The 15,209-nt window shown below is 30.8% G+C and overlaps 1 protein-coding gene across 1 annotated transcript; it reads left to right on the forward strand.

Moving 5' to 3' along the window:
* The first annotated feature begins 295 nt into the window (after positions 1 to 295).
* Positions 296 to 14,878, forward strand: LOC108751407 (transcriptional regulator ATRX homolog). The gene is made up of 19 exons (XM_018491587.1): positions 296 to 388; positions 1,153 to 1,207; positions 3,173 to 3,285; positions 3,854 to 3,994; positions 4,085 to 4,218; positions 4,786 to 7,584; positions 8,909 to 9,243; positions 9,841 to 9,971; positions 10,325 to 10,458; positions 10,517 to 10,774; positions 10,849 to 11,062; positions 11,139 to 11,545; positions 11,675 to 11,973; positions 12,049 to 12,343; positions 12,561 to 12,853; positions 13,562 to 13,727; positions 13,811 to 14,158; positions 14,253 to 14,550; positions 14,624 to 14,878. The coding sequence occupies exons 1-19, from the start codon at positions 377 to 379 to the stop codon at positions 14,876 to 14,878; spliced, it is 6,687 nt and encodes a 2,228-aa protein (XP_018347089.1). The 5' UTR covers positions 296 to 376.
* The last annotated feature ends 331 nt before the right edge of the window (positions 14,879 to 15,209 follow it).

The following is a 15,209-nucleotide window of genomic DNA, read 5'->3' on the forward strand; positions in this document are numbered from 1 at the left end:
GGTTATTCCGACCAGCGGACTCCCTCACGAGTCACGATTCGGCGCACGACAGTCTCACTTTTCTTCACGGATGGAGTTGAGTCTCCTCCCCTCTTATTTTTGTGGGTTTCTCTCTGGTGATACGTAAGTCTGTGTAGATATAAACAAGGACTAACTTTTATCGAATGCGCGGCTTTTCAACCTTGTCGAAAATGTACAAGCAATTTGTACTCCGTCGAGAACGTATAAATTGGTAAACAGTCGTTTCTCAAACAACGTGAAATCATTATGGCACAACTGTCTGCAACTACCGTAATGCTGTTGATTGTGTTTTAATTCATGTTTTTCTTCTTTTTTTTTTTATATCGACTAATTACTATCGGTTCACATTGCGACTATGTCGTGGAAGGTAAAATATCGTTTAATATTGAGAAATGATAATGTTAATAGCTTTATCCTATGGTTCTAAAATGAGTCGGTAGTAGGTAATCGGAAGTCTCAACCGATCTTAACCTTAGTCAACTACAAGTTAGTTATTGGCCAATTTCATCGATTAAGAATTAGGACAGAGCTGCTTAGGACAGAGCTGAGATTTAGTTGCACATTTCGGTCGATTTTCAGCTTGATTCCTACTTCTTACTTCACCAACCCGCGCACAGCTTAAATGCCGATCGACCGAAATGCGCAACTAAGGCCATGTTCGCACATTACTGTCAGTTGACTGCCAGTACTGAAAATCTATAATTCCGTTACGTATACTATACTATTGACAACTGGCAGTATACGAACACGGCCTTAACCCCAATTCTGGTTTAGGGCTACCGATTTATTATAGAACGCCGGTTACAGTAACTTAAAATGTAATGTCAGTTTGTTGAGCTAGAGATATGTATATGGAACTTTTCAACAAATTATGCAATAGCTATGTTCCAAAATTGATGACCTATATCAAAAATCTATATTGCATGTAACGTAAACTGTAGCATTTTCAGTGCTAGCAGTAAATTTGGAGCACAGCCATTGTGATCATGTCATCTTGGTTTGCAAACAAGGATGTAATGGATCCACTGTGTTACACTATTGTCTCTTGCTAAAAAGTATCCACAGTAATGATTATAATGTTCAGTGTCACAATTCATATATTATTTATTCTCACTTTGCATCGCTTTTCAGGAAATAATCAAACCAACTTCAAAAGAACTTGCTTTTCGTGAAAAACATTTTCATGGTAGGTTAATCTTGCCTTATAATTTATGTATAAGATTTGAATATATATATTTTTTGTGTATAATTATGTATATGTACATATATATATATATAGTATGTAACATTATATATATATATATATATATATATATATATAATTATACACATTGACTTAGTTTACACTGTGAGAAATAAGACATGAAAAAAATTATCAGGGAGCTCTGGGATTTGAATCAAATTTCCATTATTAGTAGACTTCTGTCCTGCTACCGAGTCACATCACCCTAATGCTAATAGCTTCTCTGTTGTGCCTATTTCCTTTAAATTTTTTACATTTGTGCACTATCAGTAACTTTCTATCAAATTATCTTAATTTTGTAAGGATTCGAAGGATTATTATTAGTTATGGAGCATATATAAGATAAAACATCTTTCAAATAAGAACTCAAAGTTTTCCAAAGTAATTATGAGTACAGACCTTGAAAATATATAAAGCTGATATTACATTAATGAAATAATCATTTACTAATGTTCTACTAATGTTATTTTTATTAAGATTATATTAATTTACTTGCGTATCAAATTTACAAAATGTATTCAAAATAAGCATATATCAAAACTAATTATATTTAACTTAATAATTCATGGGCTTGTAGACTCACAGTAATAAATGCAAAATGATGATATAAAGTACTAGACAGAAATCATTGTGAACTCACAAACAACTTGTATATCTTTATGCAAAGTACAATCATTTATATTAGAATTTACTACAATTAAAAAGTTCAAGAGTACTTTTCAGAAAACTTTCCTATTTGGACCCAGTTAAACGTTCTTTAATTTTAATAACCTTTTGAATTACTTTATATATACATATATATGTGCAGGGTGTCCCACGTAACTGTGATCACGATTTTTCCAGCACTTCCGATGATCTGACAAAAATTATTTTGAATAAAAGTTAATCAATCTACAAATTGCAATATTAAAAATTTGCAAAATATTCTTTTTTAGAGAAAAAGTCAAGGTCACCCTAATTTTTTTTAATGGCACTAAGTATTTTTCACTTCATAATATTACAACTAATGTCAAAACGAATTCAACCTGCTATACTATGATCTTGCAATGACCTTAAAATCGAACGTGTGGGATCAATGAACAAAGACACACACACACACACACACACACACACACATATATACATGAACACTGATACATATCAAAGATAAAAAGAAAAATTAGGTGTAATTATAGGTAGCATGTTAAGGTAGTATACTCGTGAATTAAAAACAGTCAGAATTTCTTAAAATTGAAATTATAGATTGTACTAGAAGAAGACTTGGACACACTTGTGCAATTATAATTGATAGTTTCAATACTGAGATATAAGCAATTTTTTATACTTGTCTACACAATGTTCATGAAAATGTCACATTTATTTATGTAGGTCTTAAATAGTAATAAGATGTTAATAAAAAATGAGCATATGTGATGAAGGAATATGAAACGAATATTGTGAAAAAATTTTATGATTTTTTATCGTACAGTTCGAAAAATAGTCATGAAAAAAATACAATTTTCGACTTTGTTCGGTATATAGAGGCGACTAGAGGAAGTGGAGGAAACGACCAATGTATCTGGCAACATCGACATTAGTTAGTAGCCGGCGTCTGTCTGTATTCATTTTCTTTTCGCGTGTGCTTGCGACTTTGAACAGGCGCAATCGCGTTCAGTTGATTCAACTTGGAACATTCAGTAGCAGCAAGCGCTCATTCAGGATCTGCTCTTCAACAGTTGAGTCTGCTGAACGTAATCGAAAGTTTTCTCTCATCGACGGGAATAGGGGTATCACCAATGAGCACACGATGCCTAATTTTTGGATGATACTATCGCGAATGTACTACCTTAACATTTCTTTACATAATTTTATTTATAAAAACTTTTATACCTCCAGTAATATAAAACTCTACTTGCACTTTACATTTAGATATTAGAATTATCAAAGATAGACAAATAAAGTGTACTGCCTGTGGTAATGAATTAAATATCCAGACAAATCGAATATTTTCTCATCCTTTCATTGGAATACTGCAGTGTGAGGTAAGATGTTGTGCATTTGTAATTATTCTATAATACACTCACTCGCAAAAAAATGAGTCACTAAATTTTAGCACAAATTCTCGAGTAACGATGTCTCAATGAAAAAATCATCACAGAGAGATGAACCAAAGCTCAAAATTAAAACTCCAACATTTTCCTTGATAACCATGCAGATCAAATTTGAATTACACAAAGTGTATTACAAAATAGCAGCCATTGAAGACGAACATTGAAAGACAGAAAAAATGTCATATTTAAAATATTGCGTTGCTCAGGGGAATTGGCTACCAGGCATAAAAGTGTATGAATTTTTTTTCTATGTCTGTCTTCAACGTCTGCCATTTGGTAATACATTTTGTTCATATTACTCTGATGATTTTTCATTGAGATATCACTCAAAACATATTAAAAATTTGTACTAAATAGTGGCCTGTTTTTTTTTGCGGGTGAGTGTATGATCAAATGTATTATATTTAAAGTCTAAAGCAAAAAATTCTGAATAGATTCTTTTTTATTGATTATAATAGTACAGTGCGTTATGCAGTGTTATATTATTATTATTTTTTAGATATGCTGGAATAAGTTGAAGAATATACAGACCAGATTTGATGAGGATAAAGTTAGGCACTATTGTTATATATGCGGCATATATAATAATAGGAAATTATATGAGTGTTGTAACAAAAATTGTTTCTCAGCATTTTGTAAGGTAATAAATTCATCAATATGTGATTAATAAATATAGCAATTAAAATATGATGGTATTGTAATTATATAATTATTTTATTAACTAACTTAGGGATGTATAAAGAGAAATGTGAACCTATCGCTGTTGGACGCGGAAAAAGATGATTGGAAATGTTTTATATGTAATCCTAAACCACTTTGGGATCTAAGAGCCATATGTACTATTGTAATAGACTCTCTCCCCAAGTAAGTATGATCAAGCATATAAATATTACTTAGGAAACATCCTAAGTTTAAATTATGTTTTTATTTCTGACATGTATATTTATATACACTTCTTAAATATTTAAATGTTTGCTATATATTTCTTTATTATCACTTTTGGGATGTGTGTACATGCACAGAATGTAAATATTGCTAGCTAAATATTTTTGTTACGAAACTAAACATTGAACCTTTGCAAATAATAATGACTTGATAATTTTCTTAGAGATTAAGTTTGCACGTTTCAATGATGTTCAGTATATCATGCATTACTCTATAATTTAATGTATAATGTAATGTTTTGTTAATACTGTTAGTCCGTTCTGTTATATTATAATTTAATAGAAGAAGAAAATTCTGTAAAAGCAAGATGAGCAAAAGTGAAGAGCAAAATAGAATTTATCGTGTTCTTAGCTACAGGACTGGCTGACAGATACTAAAAGTTTGAGAATAAACGAATTAAAGAAGAATGGGGAATATGCATGTATACTTCGAATATGACTGGAAAAAGAGAAGATATGTACATATGGAATGGATCTTCTGTTTCAGAAAGAGTAACAAGGGAAGAAGCAACAAGATTGAAAAAAAAATTTTACCATCTCAAATACAACGAATAAACGAAACAAAATACATACAAAATCTCTTAGATAGTATGTGTGACAGAGAGGATGACGATTCTTTCGAAAAGTCATTCGTTTCTGCAAGATTTGTGGGAAAAAGTCGTACAAATTCTGATGTAAACCTTCAGAAGAAAAAGAAAAATGCAGATCTAACAAATTCATCCAGCGAGGATCCGTTTTGTAAACACAAAAATTTATCTATTCTTTCTAAACAAAATAATCAAAGTAAGAACAAGAGTGATCAAAAAGTGAAATATGTAGGGGATTTTTATTCCGCGCGGAAAGTTTCAGTTGTAAAAGAAAAAAAAATATCGAAGAAAAATAAAATATCTAGTGATTCAAGTGATGATTCTAGCGATGTGTCGAATAAAATAAGAAAAAAACGTACAATTAAACATAATAAATCTGAAAACACAAAATCTAAAACAAATGCTGTATATTCTTCTGACAGCGAAAGTGATGAGAACGATATAGATATAGTGTCAAATGTATCAAAGAGGATTTCAAAAGATACAACACAACAGAATAAAAAAATGGATAATTCTCATAATATAAGATCGAGGGACAAGGCAAAAAAATATGATTGGACTAGTGAATCTGAAGATGAAAAATATATAAAACGAAATACGAGGAAATTTTCAGAAACGAATCAGCTGATGTACAGTAATGACGAACGAAAACGTGACAAGTCATCGAAGCAGCGACTTTCTAATATTCAGGAAGATAATTCGGATAATAGTTCTAGTAAAGAATTTCAGAAAATAAAACTCCAAAAGGTGAATCGCAATAAATACTCTATGAGGCAATTGGCAAATTTGGAAATAGATCATACTAAGACACCTAAGAAATCTATGAATAACAGTGACACAGATATCAATGGACAATCAAATAAAAAAAATCTTATAGATATAAAAAAAATTTTAATGGACTGTAAGAAAGTATGTTCAGATTTTCAGATGTATATCGAAAGTATAGAACAATTATATAAAAAAGATGATGAGAAACTTGTGTTGAAATCTACAGAAAAAATTGATCGCTTGAGGATGATATTGGAGAAAAAACAGAAGAATTTATTAACTTCTTATCAAATGTGGTCTAGGAATAGAAAAAAATCTTCTACAAAAAGATCAAACAAAATAGTTAGTTCAGATAGTGAACAATCAGAAGAAAAACGTGAAAACTGCATAGAGGATGAGGATAAGCACGTCTTTAATGATAAACAGGATGGAGATAAAGATGTGTCTGAATGTGATAGCGAAAAAATATTTTCAGCAGATGAAACAAGGTCACCGCAAAAGATGCCAGCGGCTCGGCGTAAAGTGGATCTAGCAAGAACGGAAAAAAGCCTAAATAATGATGAAACTGACACCGATGATGAAGATAGAATGTCAATAAATAAAACGAAAATAAATAACGATAAAAGTAATGTGGACGTGCAAGATGATTCGGTCACTTCTCCCATATTAAGATTAAAAGAGAAGAAGATTAGTGAAGAACGATCAAGTAAAAAACAGCTATCTTCGGAATGCAAGAGCAATAGCGAGACACAATCGTCTGATAAAGATGAAACTGAGATTGAAGATTCTCCTTCGAAAAGTAGTAGCAAGGAAATAGCATTAGAAAATGATGATGAAACAAATCGATTGAAAAGGAATATAATCGACGAGTCGATGGATATGTTCGACACACTTCCCGAAGATACAGAAAAAAGCAGAACGGAAGTCGAAACAAATTGTGATAAAGAAGAGCTTTTACAGACGTCTAAAGACAAACTTTTAGATCCTTGCGAAAATTCCTTACAAAATAAAATTTCAGACCAAAAAGAGAGGACATTTCTTGAAAAAGAGGAAGATTTATCAAATCAAAGTGATCAGGAAAAAGTGGCAGCTATATTATCTGTAACCAATAAAGAAGTTTACAACGACTCGCAAGCATCCAGAAAAACGAATGTAGATGATAATGAATCTCTCGATGACGCTGAAGCATTGGCAAAGGAAGCTCTGTTGGCTGACTCTGACACATCGGTGACATCCAATAAAAATGTAGCTAAGTTAACTGAAGTTTCCACAGACGATGAAACTGCTAATCGGATCGAGAAGGAAAACGAATTAGAAGATAATGATTCTGATGTCAATAGCGTTAGTACAATAAAATTTTCAACTTTAAAAAAAAATGCAAATACCGACGCTGAAAAAGATGTTATCACTGAAGCGGAAATTAAAGCTAAGAAAAAAAGCGATGATCAATCAGATGAAAGATCTCGTCAAGAAATGAGCTCTTCGGAGGAGGAAAATATCAAGACAGAAAAAGCTGCCAAAAAAGCTCTCTTAGAATCGGACGATTCTATATCTTTAAAAGAATCGAGAGAATCCGCCGACTCCTTTAAGAAGTTTGAATCGGATTCTTCTAAGAAAAATGCCGAAGCGAAGCGATCGCTTTTAGCATCTTCCAGTGAAGACTCTAGTTCTGAACTGACTCTATCTGAAATGATAAATGTTTCAAAGAAGACTAAACGTAATCGTGAGCCTGAGACTGATGGAGAACATAATGATTCCAGACTAAAGAAGAGAAGACTTAAACTTAATGAAAATTACTACTACAAAAATGATAAGAAATTGAGAATGTCCTGCAAAGTTCATTTAGAACGATTAAGCACGGAAATTCTTAAACGCTATTTACATGCGTTAAAAAAGTCAAGAAAATATTTGGAACAAAAGGAATTTAAAAGGTATCAAGTATTTTCTATAAAACCTGTGTCTATTGTTTTGCATCGTTTAATATATTCGAATGGCTAATTATTATTAGAGTTTATATATAAGTTTATAATAGAATTATATGTTATACAAGTTAGAATTTATAGTATATAATTATATATAACAATAACAAAATTTAATTTTGCATGAGGTATCTTTTTAAGACTATCATATGAACATTAAAAGTATGGAAATGTAATAAAAATCAATCTACAATATTGTATTAACATTATTTTTGTTACGTTTGACTGTAGAATGATTTATAAAATATTTCAATGTAATATTTTTATTACATTAAATTTTTATTACGCAAAATGAATATTTGTAATTCATATTCTGACTGAAAGATTTTATTGTGCAAAATCTGCAAATAGTTACGTATGGAAATATAAAATTCATTTTCCTATCAAAGTAAAAGTTTTTTATTAAAGAGTTATATCCGAATGAACACTTGAAAATATATGGTAATTTTGGGAATTTTTTGTAGTTAAATAATAAGTGGAAATTTGATTCAAAGACCTTTAATGTGTATATCTTGAGTTCATAAAATAATTTGTGTAAAGTCAAGTACGTGGATCTTCCTGTATACATATAATTGTTGCAATGTAGGCAGCAATAATTTTTTAACAACTTACAAATGTTATTAAATTATTCAAGAAATTTAGAGATTTGCGGAGATAATTTTGTATATGAAAATGATTATATTAATCATTCTGGAATTTACAATTAATACGGATTTTTACATTTTATCTTTCGCTAGCTTTTTTGGATTCTGATTTACTCTGATGCCGTTTTGGGATAAATTTTGATTCAACTTTCTTACAATTTCATGCAAGGGCACTTGAACAGATCCTTTATCAACATTTGTAAAAGTCTAATAGAAATCTGCGGCAAATGTGTTATTTGTTACTTAATTTGATATGTGTAATTGTAAAGTATAATAAGTATAAACTTATTCATATAACATTTGCTTCCTCAAATCGACAATTCTTTAAATTAAAAAAAAGCATGGGGACGGGAAGGAGGAAGGGAGGGAGAGAAAGAGAGAGAGAGAGAGTGTGCGCGCGCGTGTGTGTGTGTGTGTGAGTAAGTGAGTGAGTGAGTGAATTTTATATAAAATAACTACAATTTCTGCTGATCTTAAAGATTTTGAACTTAACATCATTTCTTACAAATTTGCTTTTATAATGCCTTTAAAAAAGGTTTACCCGTTATTATACAATAAATTTTTTATGCGATAAATTCAATTTATGTATTAATTAATTATTATTCGAAGTACCTTATTTCCATCCTTTACAGTCTTGTTAATCTGGATAAACTCGAAAGGAGTCGCAAGAAAAATGCAAAGAAAGATTATGATTCGTTGACGGACAACGATTCGTCCTCAAAAAATTCGAAAAGGTCAAATAAAAAGGAAAATACAAAGATCAGAGAAGAATCTTTGATGGATCATTTGAAAAAAATAGAGAACGGCGATACCGTGACAACTGTAGAAACGGATCTTGATACTGAAGATCAATCAATTTATCAAAAACAAAATGTAGATGATAATATTACTATCTCTAATGATGCTCTAATATCAGAAGCAGATAGACTCGCAAAAGAAAATCTGTTAAATTCCTCTGATTCAGACGGTAAGCAATTTGGTATCAATAAAAATACAATTATTGTGCATACGACTTCTTTCGAATATAGAACATTTAAAATATATGACACCATTTCCTCTCAATTACTTTGATAATATTTTTGACACATTTGACTCGTTTGAAAAAGATTGAATATCTTTTCTTACTTCTCAACTTTAAAATTTGATTGAAGTTTATATAAGATTGGCTTATAAACTTCTAATGTAAAATTTATTTAAGTAAACGAAAGATAAATTTTTTTATTACTTATCTGCAAACTTGACATTTAATTCAGTAAGATATTTTACATTTAAATTTCTGCAATTAATAGACTTGCTGATTTTTTGGAAGATAAATATAAACAGCATTTTTTAATAATTATATTTGCTCTTTAATATCTATAATCAAGATATTAAAGATTGTTTTTTTAGTTTTTATTTTTTGATGGTTTAACTTGAATTTCTTCTCTCTTTCTAAATAATAAGCAATATTTTTTAAATTTTTATGTTTGAATCTTTTAAAAATAATTGAAAAATAAGTGAAAAATAATTATATTATTTGTGATTACATATTTTATCATGAATATATTATGTTATTTAAACTTAGAGAAAGAAGTGGTACTGGACAGTGATTCTAGCATAAAGAATGATGATACAAATGGAAAAAAAGAGAATAAGAAAAAGGAATATCAGAAGAAATCTGAAGAGAAATCTGAAGAGAAAACTTCGAAAAATGATGTAAGACATTTTATTATTATTTAATAAAAGGAATCAATAGATTAAATAATATATAAATAGGGTATTTGGTAAATACCGTTTAGGTGTGGTTGGTATTTTGCATTGGCATTTGCTTACCATATCTAAACGCGCGCATGATTAAGCGATATGATTTACTTCCTTCAAATGCTTATAATTCAAAAATTATTACAGCTTTGACATTTTGTACACAAAGTTACTAGTCAGAATCCAAATTACTAGTTAGAATAGAAAAAAATTGCTTCTAAATTATTTGTTATTATATTAAAAATCTATTATACAAGATAAGCTTTGCAAGAAATCTAATTCTTTTGTCTTTGGCCCAAATATTTTAGAACAAGAAAGACAAAAGCGATTGGAGGAGAGACAAGATATTAACAATGAAATTATCTGATTCTGATTCTGATGCTGAAAGAGAAAAATGGGAGAAAAAACAAGAAAAACTTGCAAATAAATCCAAAAATAATAAGTAAGTTATTTGTTTATTTTATTTTAGAAACTATGTACGATCTTATTTTTCTTTGCAGCACTGATTCTGATGAAGAAAAATCTTTTAAGTCTAAAAGAAAGAAAAAGAAGTCTTGGCGAAGAATCCTTGATTCAGATTCAGACATTAAAATAACAGATGTAGATTCTGATAACTCATCTAATACTTCAAGCCTTTTTATCACACTAAATTCAAATGATTCAGATGACACGAGAAAAGAAAAAGAGAAATCGAAACGAAATAAGAGACGTAAACGCGGTGATTCGTCAGGTACAGATTCTTCGCTTCCAGAGAAGAAGTAAGTTGATACATATTATATTCATCTATTTTATTTCTGTCTATTCTGTACGCTTAAATTTACATAATTTGTAGACCAAAACCAAAACGAAAGCGTATTAAAAAAATGGCATCCGACAGTGATAGTACTGATGTAGAAATGATAAATTCACAAGAATCTTCACCCGGTAAAAGTGGTCGAAAAAATATACGAAAAGTTTTAAAAGACAAACAAGTAACGGAAGATACAAAACAAGCCGCTAAAGAAGAAGAGGAGAGGCTTAAACGTATTGCTGAACGTCAAGCTCTGGTATATCCGCAATTATATTATCAATTCCATTTCTCACTAACATGTTTATTATACGTAAATATATTTTATTATACAGTATAACGAAATGTTTGAGATGAGACTTGCCGGTGAAGAGAAAATAGACAAACTCGTTTTAGACTTCGATACAGAAACGAAGCAGGAGCTCGTTACTGTGCATAAGGAATTGGTAAAACATCTGAAGCCACATCAAGCACAAGGCATCAAATTTATGTGGGACGCTTGTTTCGAATCTCTAGAAAGGGTGAAAACTACATCCGGATCTGGATGTATAATCGCGCACTGCATGGGTTTGGGCAAAACGCTACAGGTGATTACTCTGACGCATACGCTTCTCACTCATGAAGCGACAAACGTTAAGACAGTACTGGTAGTTTGCCCGTTAAGCACAGTACTTAATTGGCGAAATGAGTACAATACATGGCTGAAGGATTTGGATGATTTCGAAGTGTATGAACTGACAAAGTGAGTATTTGATATTCATTGGTAACATTTACAAGTTGTTTTATTATATTATTTATACTGTTATCTAAAGAACATAGTACAATTTTGCAATCAGAGTTTTCATGACATTTAAATAAAAATATTTTTCAGATTTAAGAAGAATTTTGAAAGGAAGTATCAACTGCAGAGATGGCAAAAAACCGGCGGTGTGATGATTATTGGTTATGAAATGTTCCGTAATCTTACGGGTCCAAATAAAAATATTCGGAAGGCTATGAAGGAAGTTATATTGGAATGCCTAGTTGATCCGGGTGCTGATCTTGTTGTTTGTGATGAAGGCCATTTATTAAAAAATGAAGATACTGCATTAAGTAAATGCATGAGAAACGTGAAAACATTGAGACGCATAGTACTTACTGGGACACCTTTACAGAACAATTTAATAGAGTGTAAATATCTTATAAAACTTATTTTTGTAGTTGTATATTTTTTAAAAATATTTTGCATCTAATTATATTTTGTAGATCATTGTATGGTGCAGTTTGCGAAACCCAATTTGTTAGGTACAAAGAAAGAATTTTCAAATAGATTTGTAAATCCGATAACAAATGGTCAATTCCATGATTCTACTGCTTATGACGTTAAATTAATGAAAAAACGTGCGCATGTGTTGCACAAAATGTTAGAGGGTAGCGTGCAAAGATTCGATTACTCCGTTCTTACGCCATTCCTACCACCGAAACAGGAATATGTTATTTTCGTCAGACTGACAGACGTTCAAGTTAAACTATATCAATATTATTTGGAGAATATTGCCAGGTGAATCTCTTAAAGATCTTATATTTTTGTTGTGCTTTCTTCTCGTTTAAATGAAAATACAATTATTAATTGTATTACTTTATGAGATTGAATTATTTTATATAAAGTTATCATTTTTATGTTATATTAGTTATGTATAAAAATTAAAAATTACTTAAAACGCGAATATTTAATTAAATTGACTATATGATTGAAAGCATTACTTTTTCTCCTATAGACGTCTATCTGGTCAAGGAAGAACCCTCTTCGCTGATTTTCAGGCATTACAAAGAATCTGGACGCATCCCTTAGTCCTACGTTTAAATGCAGAGAAAATAGAAAAAGCAAATGAGAAAAAGGAACTTTCTGATTCAGAAGGTTCGTTAAAAGATTTCATTGATGATGATACTACCGATGTAGAGAGTAGCAGCAACAGTAGCAACGATTCAAACAATGACAGTGATGTTCAGGCGATCGATGAAAAAGACAATACTAACGTTTCTAAACGTAATACAAGAAATAATCCTGTCGGTAAGTTTCTATATATTTTATAAATGAAAATGTAATTATTTATTAGACAGTGAATACATTTGCTACATCAGATTAAATGGTTGGTATGCACATCTGCAAGCAAAAGTGTTCATTTAAATTGATGCATTTTTTGTTATGCATACTTTTACTAAAGGTACAGGTGTGAAAAATCTTTACTGACCTCTTACGTGGGAATAAAAAAACGAATAGCTCATAATTAGGAACTATTTATGAGTTCTCTCAAATCCCAGCAGGTTAAAACTCTTGAGCTCGTAAATAACTCTTAATTCTGAACTATTCGTTTTTTTTATTCTGATGTGATGGGGAAGCAGCTGGATAGAGATGTGAAAATGTATGCTTCTATTAGTAAAAGTTCAAATTTTATTGTAGTATGAATATATCTATTTATTAGAGTAAAATTTCATATGTGTGTGCATATATTGACTAGTAAGGCCTAGTTTCACAACTTATGGTTAACTCTTAACCAAGGTTCAACCTCTAGAATTCTAGAATTAGAAAGAGATTAAAAATACATTAAACCTCGGTTAAGAGTTAACTGTGAATTGTGAAACTGGGCTTAAGTGTATTATATTGTATTTATTACATTAACACTTTGACTGTGACACGTACATTTAAACCAAACGTAAATAATGCAAATAAAAAATAATAAAATAAAGATATTAAATATATATAAAATTAATTTTTTAGAAGAGGAATCTACGGAACAGATCAAAGAGACCTCAGAGTCAGAAGTGGCCACAGAATGGTGGTTGCAGTTTGTACAACCCGAGCATTTTGAAGATATGAGAGAGTCAACTAAACTATTACTCCTGTTTGCAATTCTAAAAGAAAGTGAACAGATCGGTGATAAAGTGTACGTCTATCTTGTATTTAATTTTTTGATACATAATTTTCACATTGCTATTATTTATTATTGTATTACATATAATTTGATAGGCTTGTATTCTCTCAATCTCTATATTCTCTCACCTTAATTGAGGAGTTTTTAAGAAGAATAGATGATCAGACTCAGAAAGATGAATCCTGTGACACTCTTGATAATCATGCTGGAAGTTGGTCTTTAGGACTCGATTACTTCCGATTGGATGGTCAGACTTCGCCTGAAAATCGAAATTTATGGTGTAAGATATTTAATAGACCTACCAATATGAGAGCGAGATTGTTCCTCATATCTACACGCGCTGGAGGATTAGGAATAAACTTAACTGCAGCGAATAGAGTGATTATATTTGACGCCAGTTGGAATCCATCTCACGACGTACAAAGCATATTTCGGATATACAGGTACTTCTTTTGACATCTTTTATTGTCTAATCTTTTTTTATAATTATATATTTCAAATCGATCCTCTCTGATTTGTCAATACAATGATCAACAGATTCGGACAAAAAAAGCCATGTTACGTATATCGATTTCTTGCTGCGGGAACAATGGAAGAAAAGATTTACAACCGTCAAGTTACGAAGCTATCGCTTTCGTGCCGTGTCGTTGACGAACAACAGATCGAACGGCATTACAGCAATCATAATTTAAACGAGTTGTATACGTTTGAGGGATACGATAAAGAAAAACCTACATTAAATTTACCTAAAGATAGACTGCTAGCAGAGATATTCTTGAAGTTCAAGGATATTGTGGAAAATTATCATGAACATGACTCTCTATTGGAAAACAAGGTGAGAAAATTTTTTTCTTTTACATAAGAAAGTTCATGCATGTGACATTATATAATAAATTTATATTTAACAGGCGGAAGAGGAATTAGACGAAGAGGAACGCAAACAAGCTTGGTTAGAATATGAAGAGGAAAAGAAAGGAAAACCGCTAATAAATCCAATGGCAAATACAGCTTTAATGATGAATCAGAATAATGCGTTTCTACAGCAATGTATGATGATGAGGAACTCCATGCAGCCTAACATGATGTCTCAAAATATATTCGAATATGAAAATCTTCAACAGCTTATTCGTAAAGATGTAAGATATGAAGATGTAAGCCCTTAATATTATTATACAGGGTGTTCCATTTTAATTTTTCCAAGCAAATAATAGTATAGAAGATACGAAAAAACGTTTCGTACAAAATTTTATGACTTCGAGGACTGAGAGAATATTATTGGTTTGACCTTGGATATCGTTAACTAACGACAGCGAATAAGAGCCGCACTTTTTTCGAGGATTGTCCTTGCTTTTCCAAGATCGGCTGTCGCTAGTTAACGATAGTGACCAATCGTCGATGAAATGTTAGAGAATTCCATTACTGGGGAAATAAAAACAAATTACCTTGTATATAAATATTAATAAAGATATATATATATATATATATAAAGATAAA

The sequence above is a fragment of the Trachymyrmex septentrionalis genome, unplaced genomic scaffold, assembly GCF_001594115.1.
Source record: "Trachymyrmex septentrionalis isolate Tsep2-gDNA-1 unplaced genomic scaffold, Tsep1.0 scaffold112, whole genome shotgun sequence".
In the NCBI taxonomy this organism is placed as follows: Eukaryota; Metazoa; Arthropoda; class Insecta; order Hymenoptera; family Formicidae; genus Trachymyrmex; species Trachymyrmex septentrionalis.

What these genes read in the sequence shown, in the direction of transcription:
- LOC108751407 (XM_018491587.1), top strand. An exon ending in TATTTGGAGAATATTGCCAG is followed by an intron (nt 12,344 to 12,560) that starts GTGAATCTCTTA and finishes TTTCTCCTATAG; the next exon opens with ACGTCTATCTGGTCAAGGAA. An exon ending in TACAAGAAATAATCCTGTCG is followed by an intron (nt 12,854 to 13,561) that starts GTAAGTTTCTAT and finishes TTAATTTTTTAG; the next exon opens with AAGAGGAATCTACGGAACAG.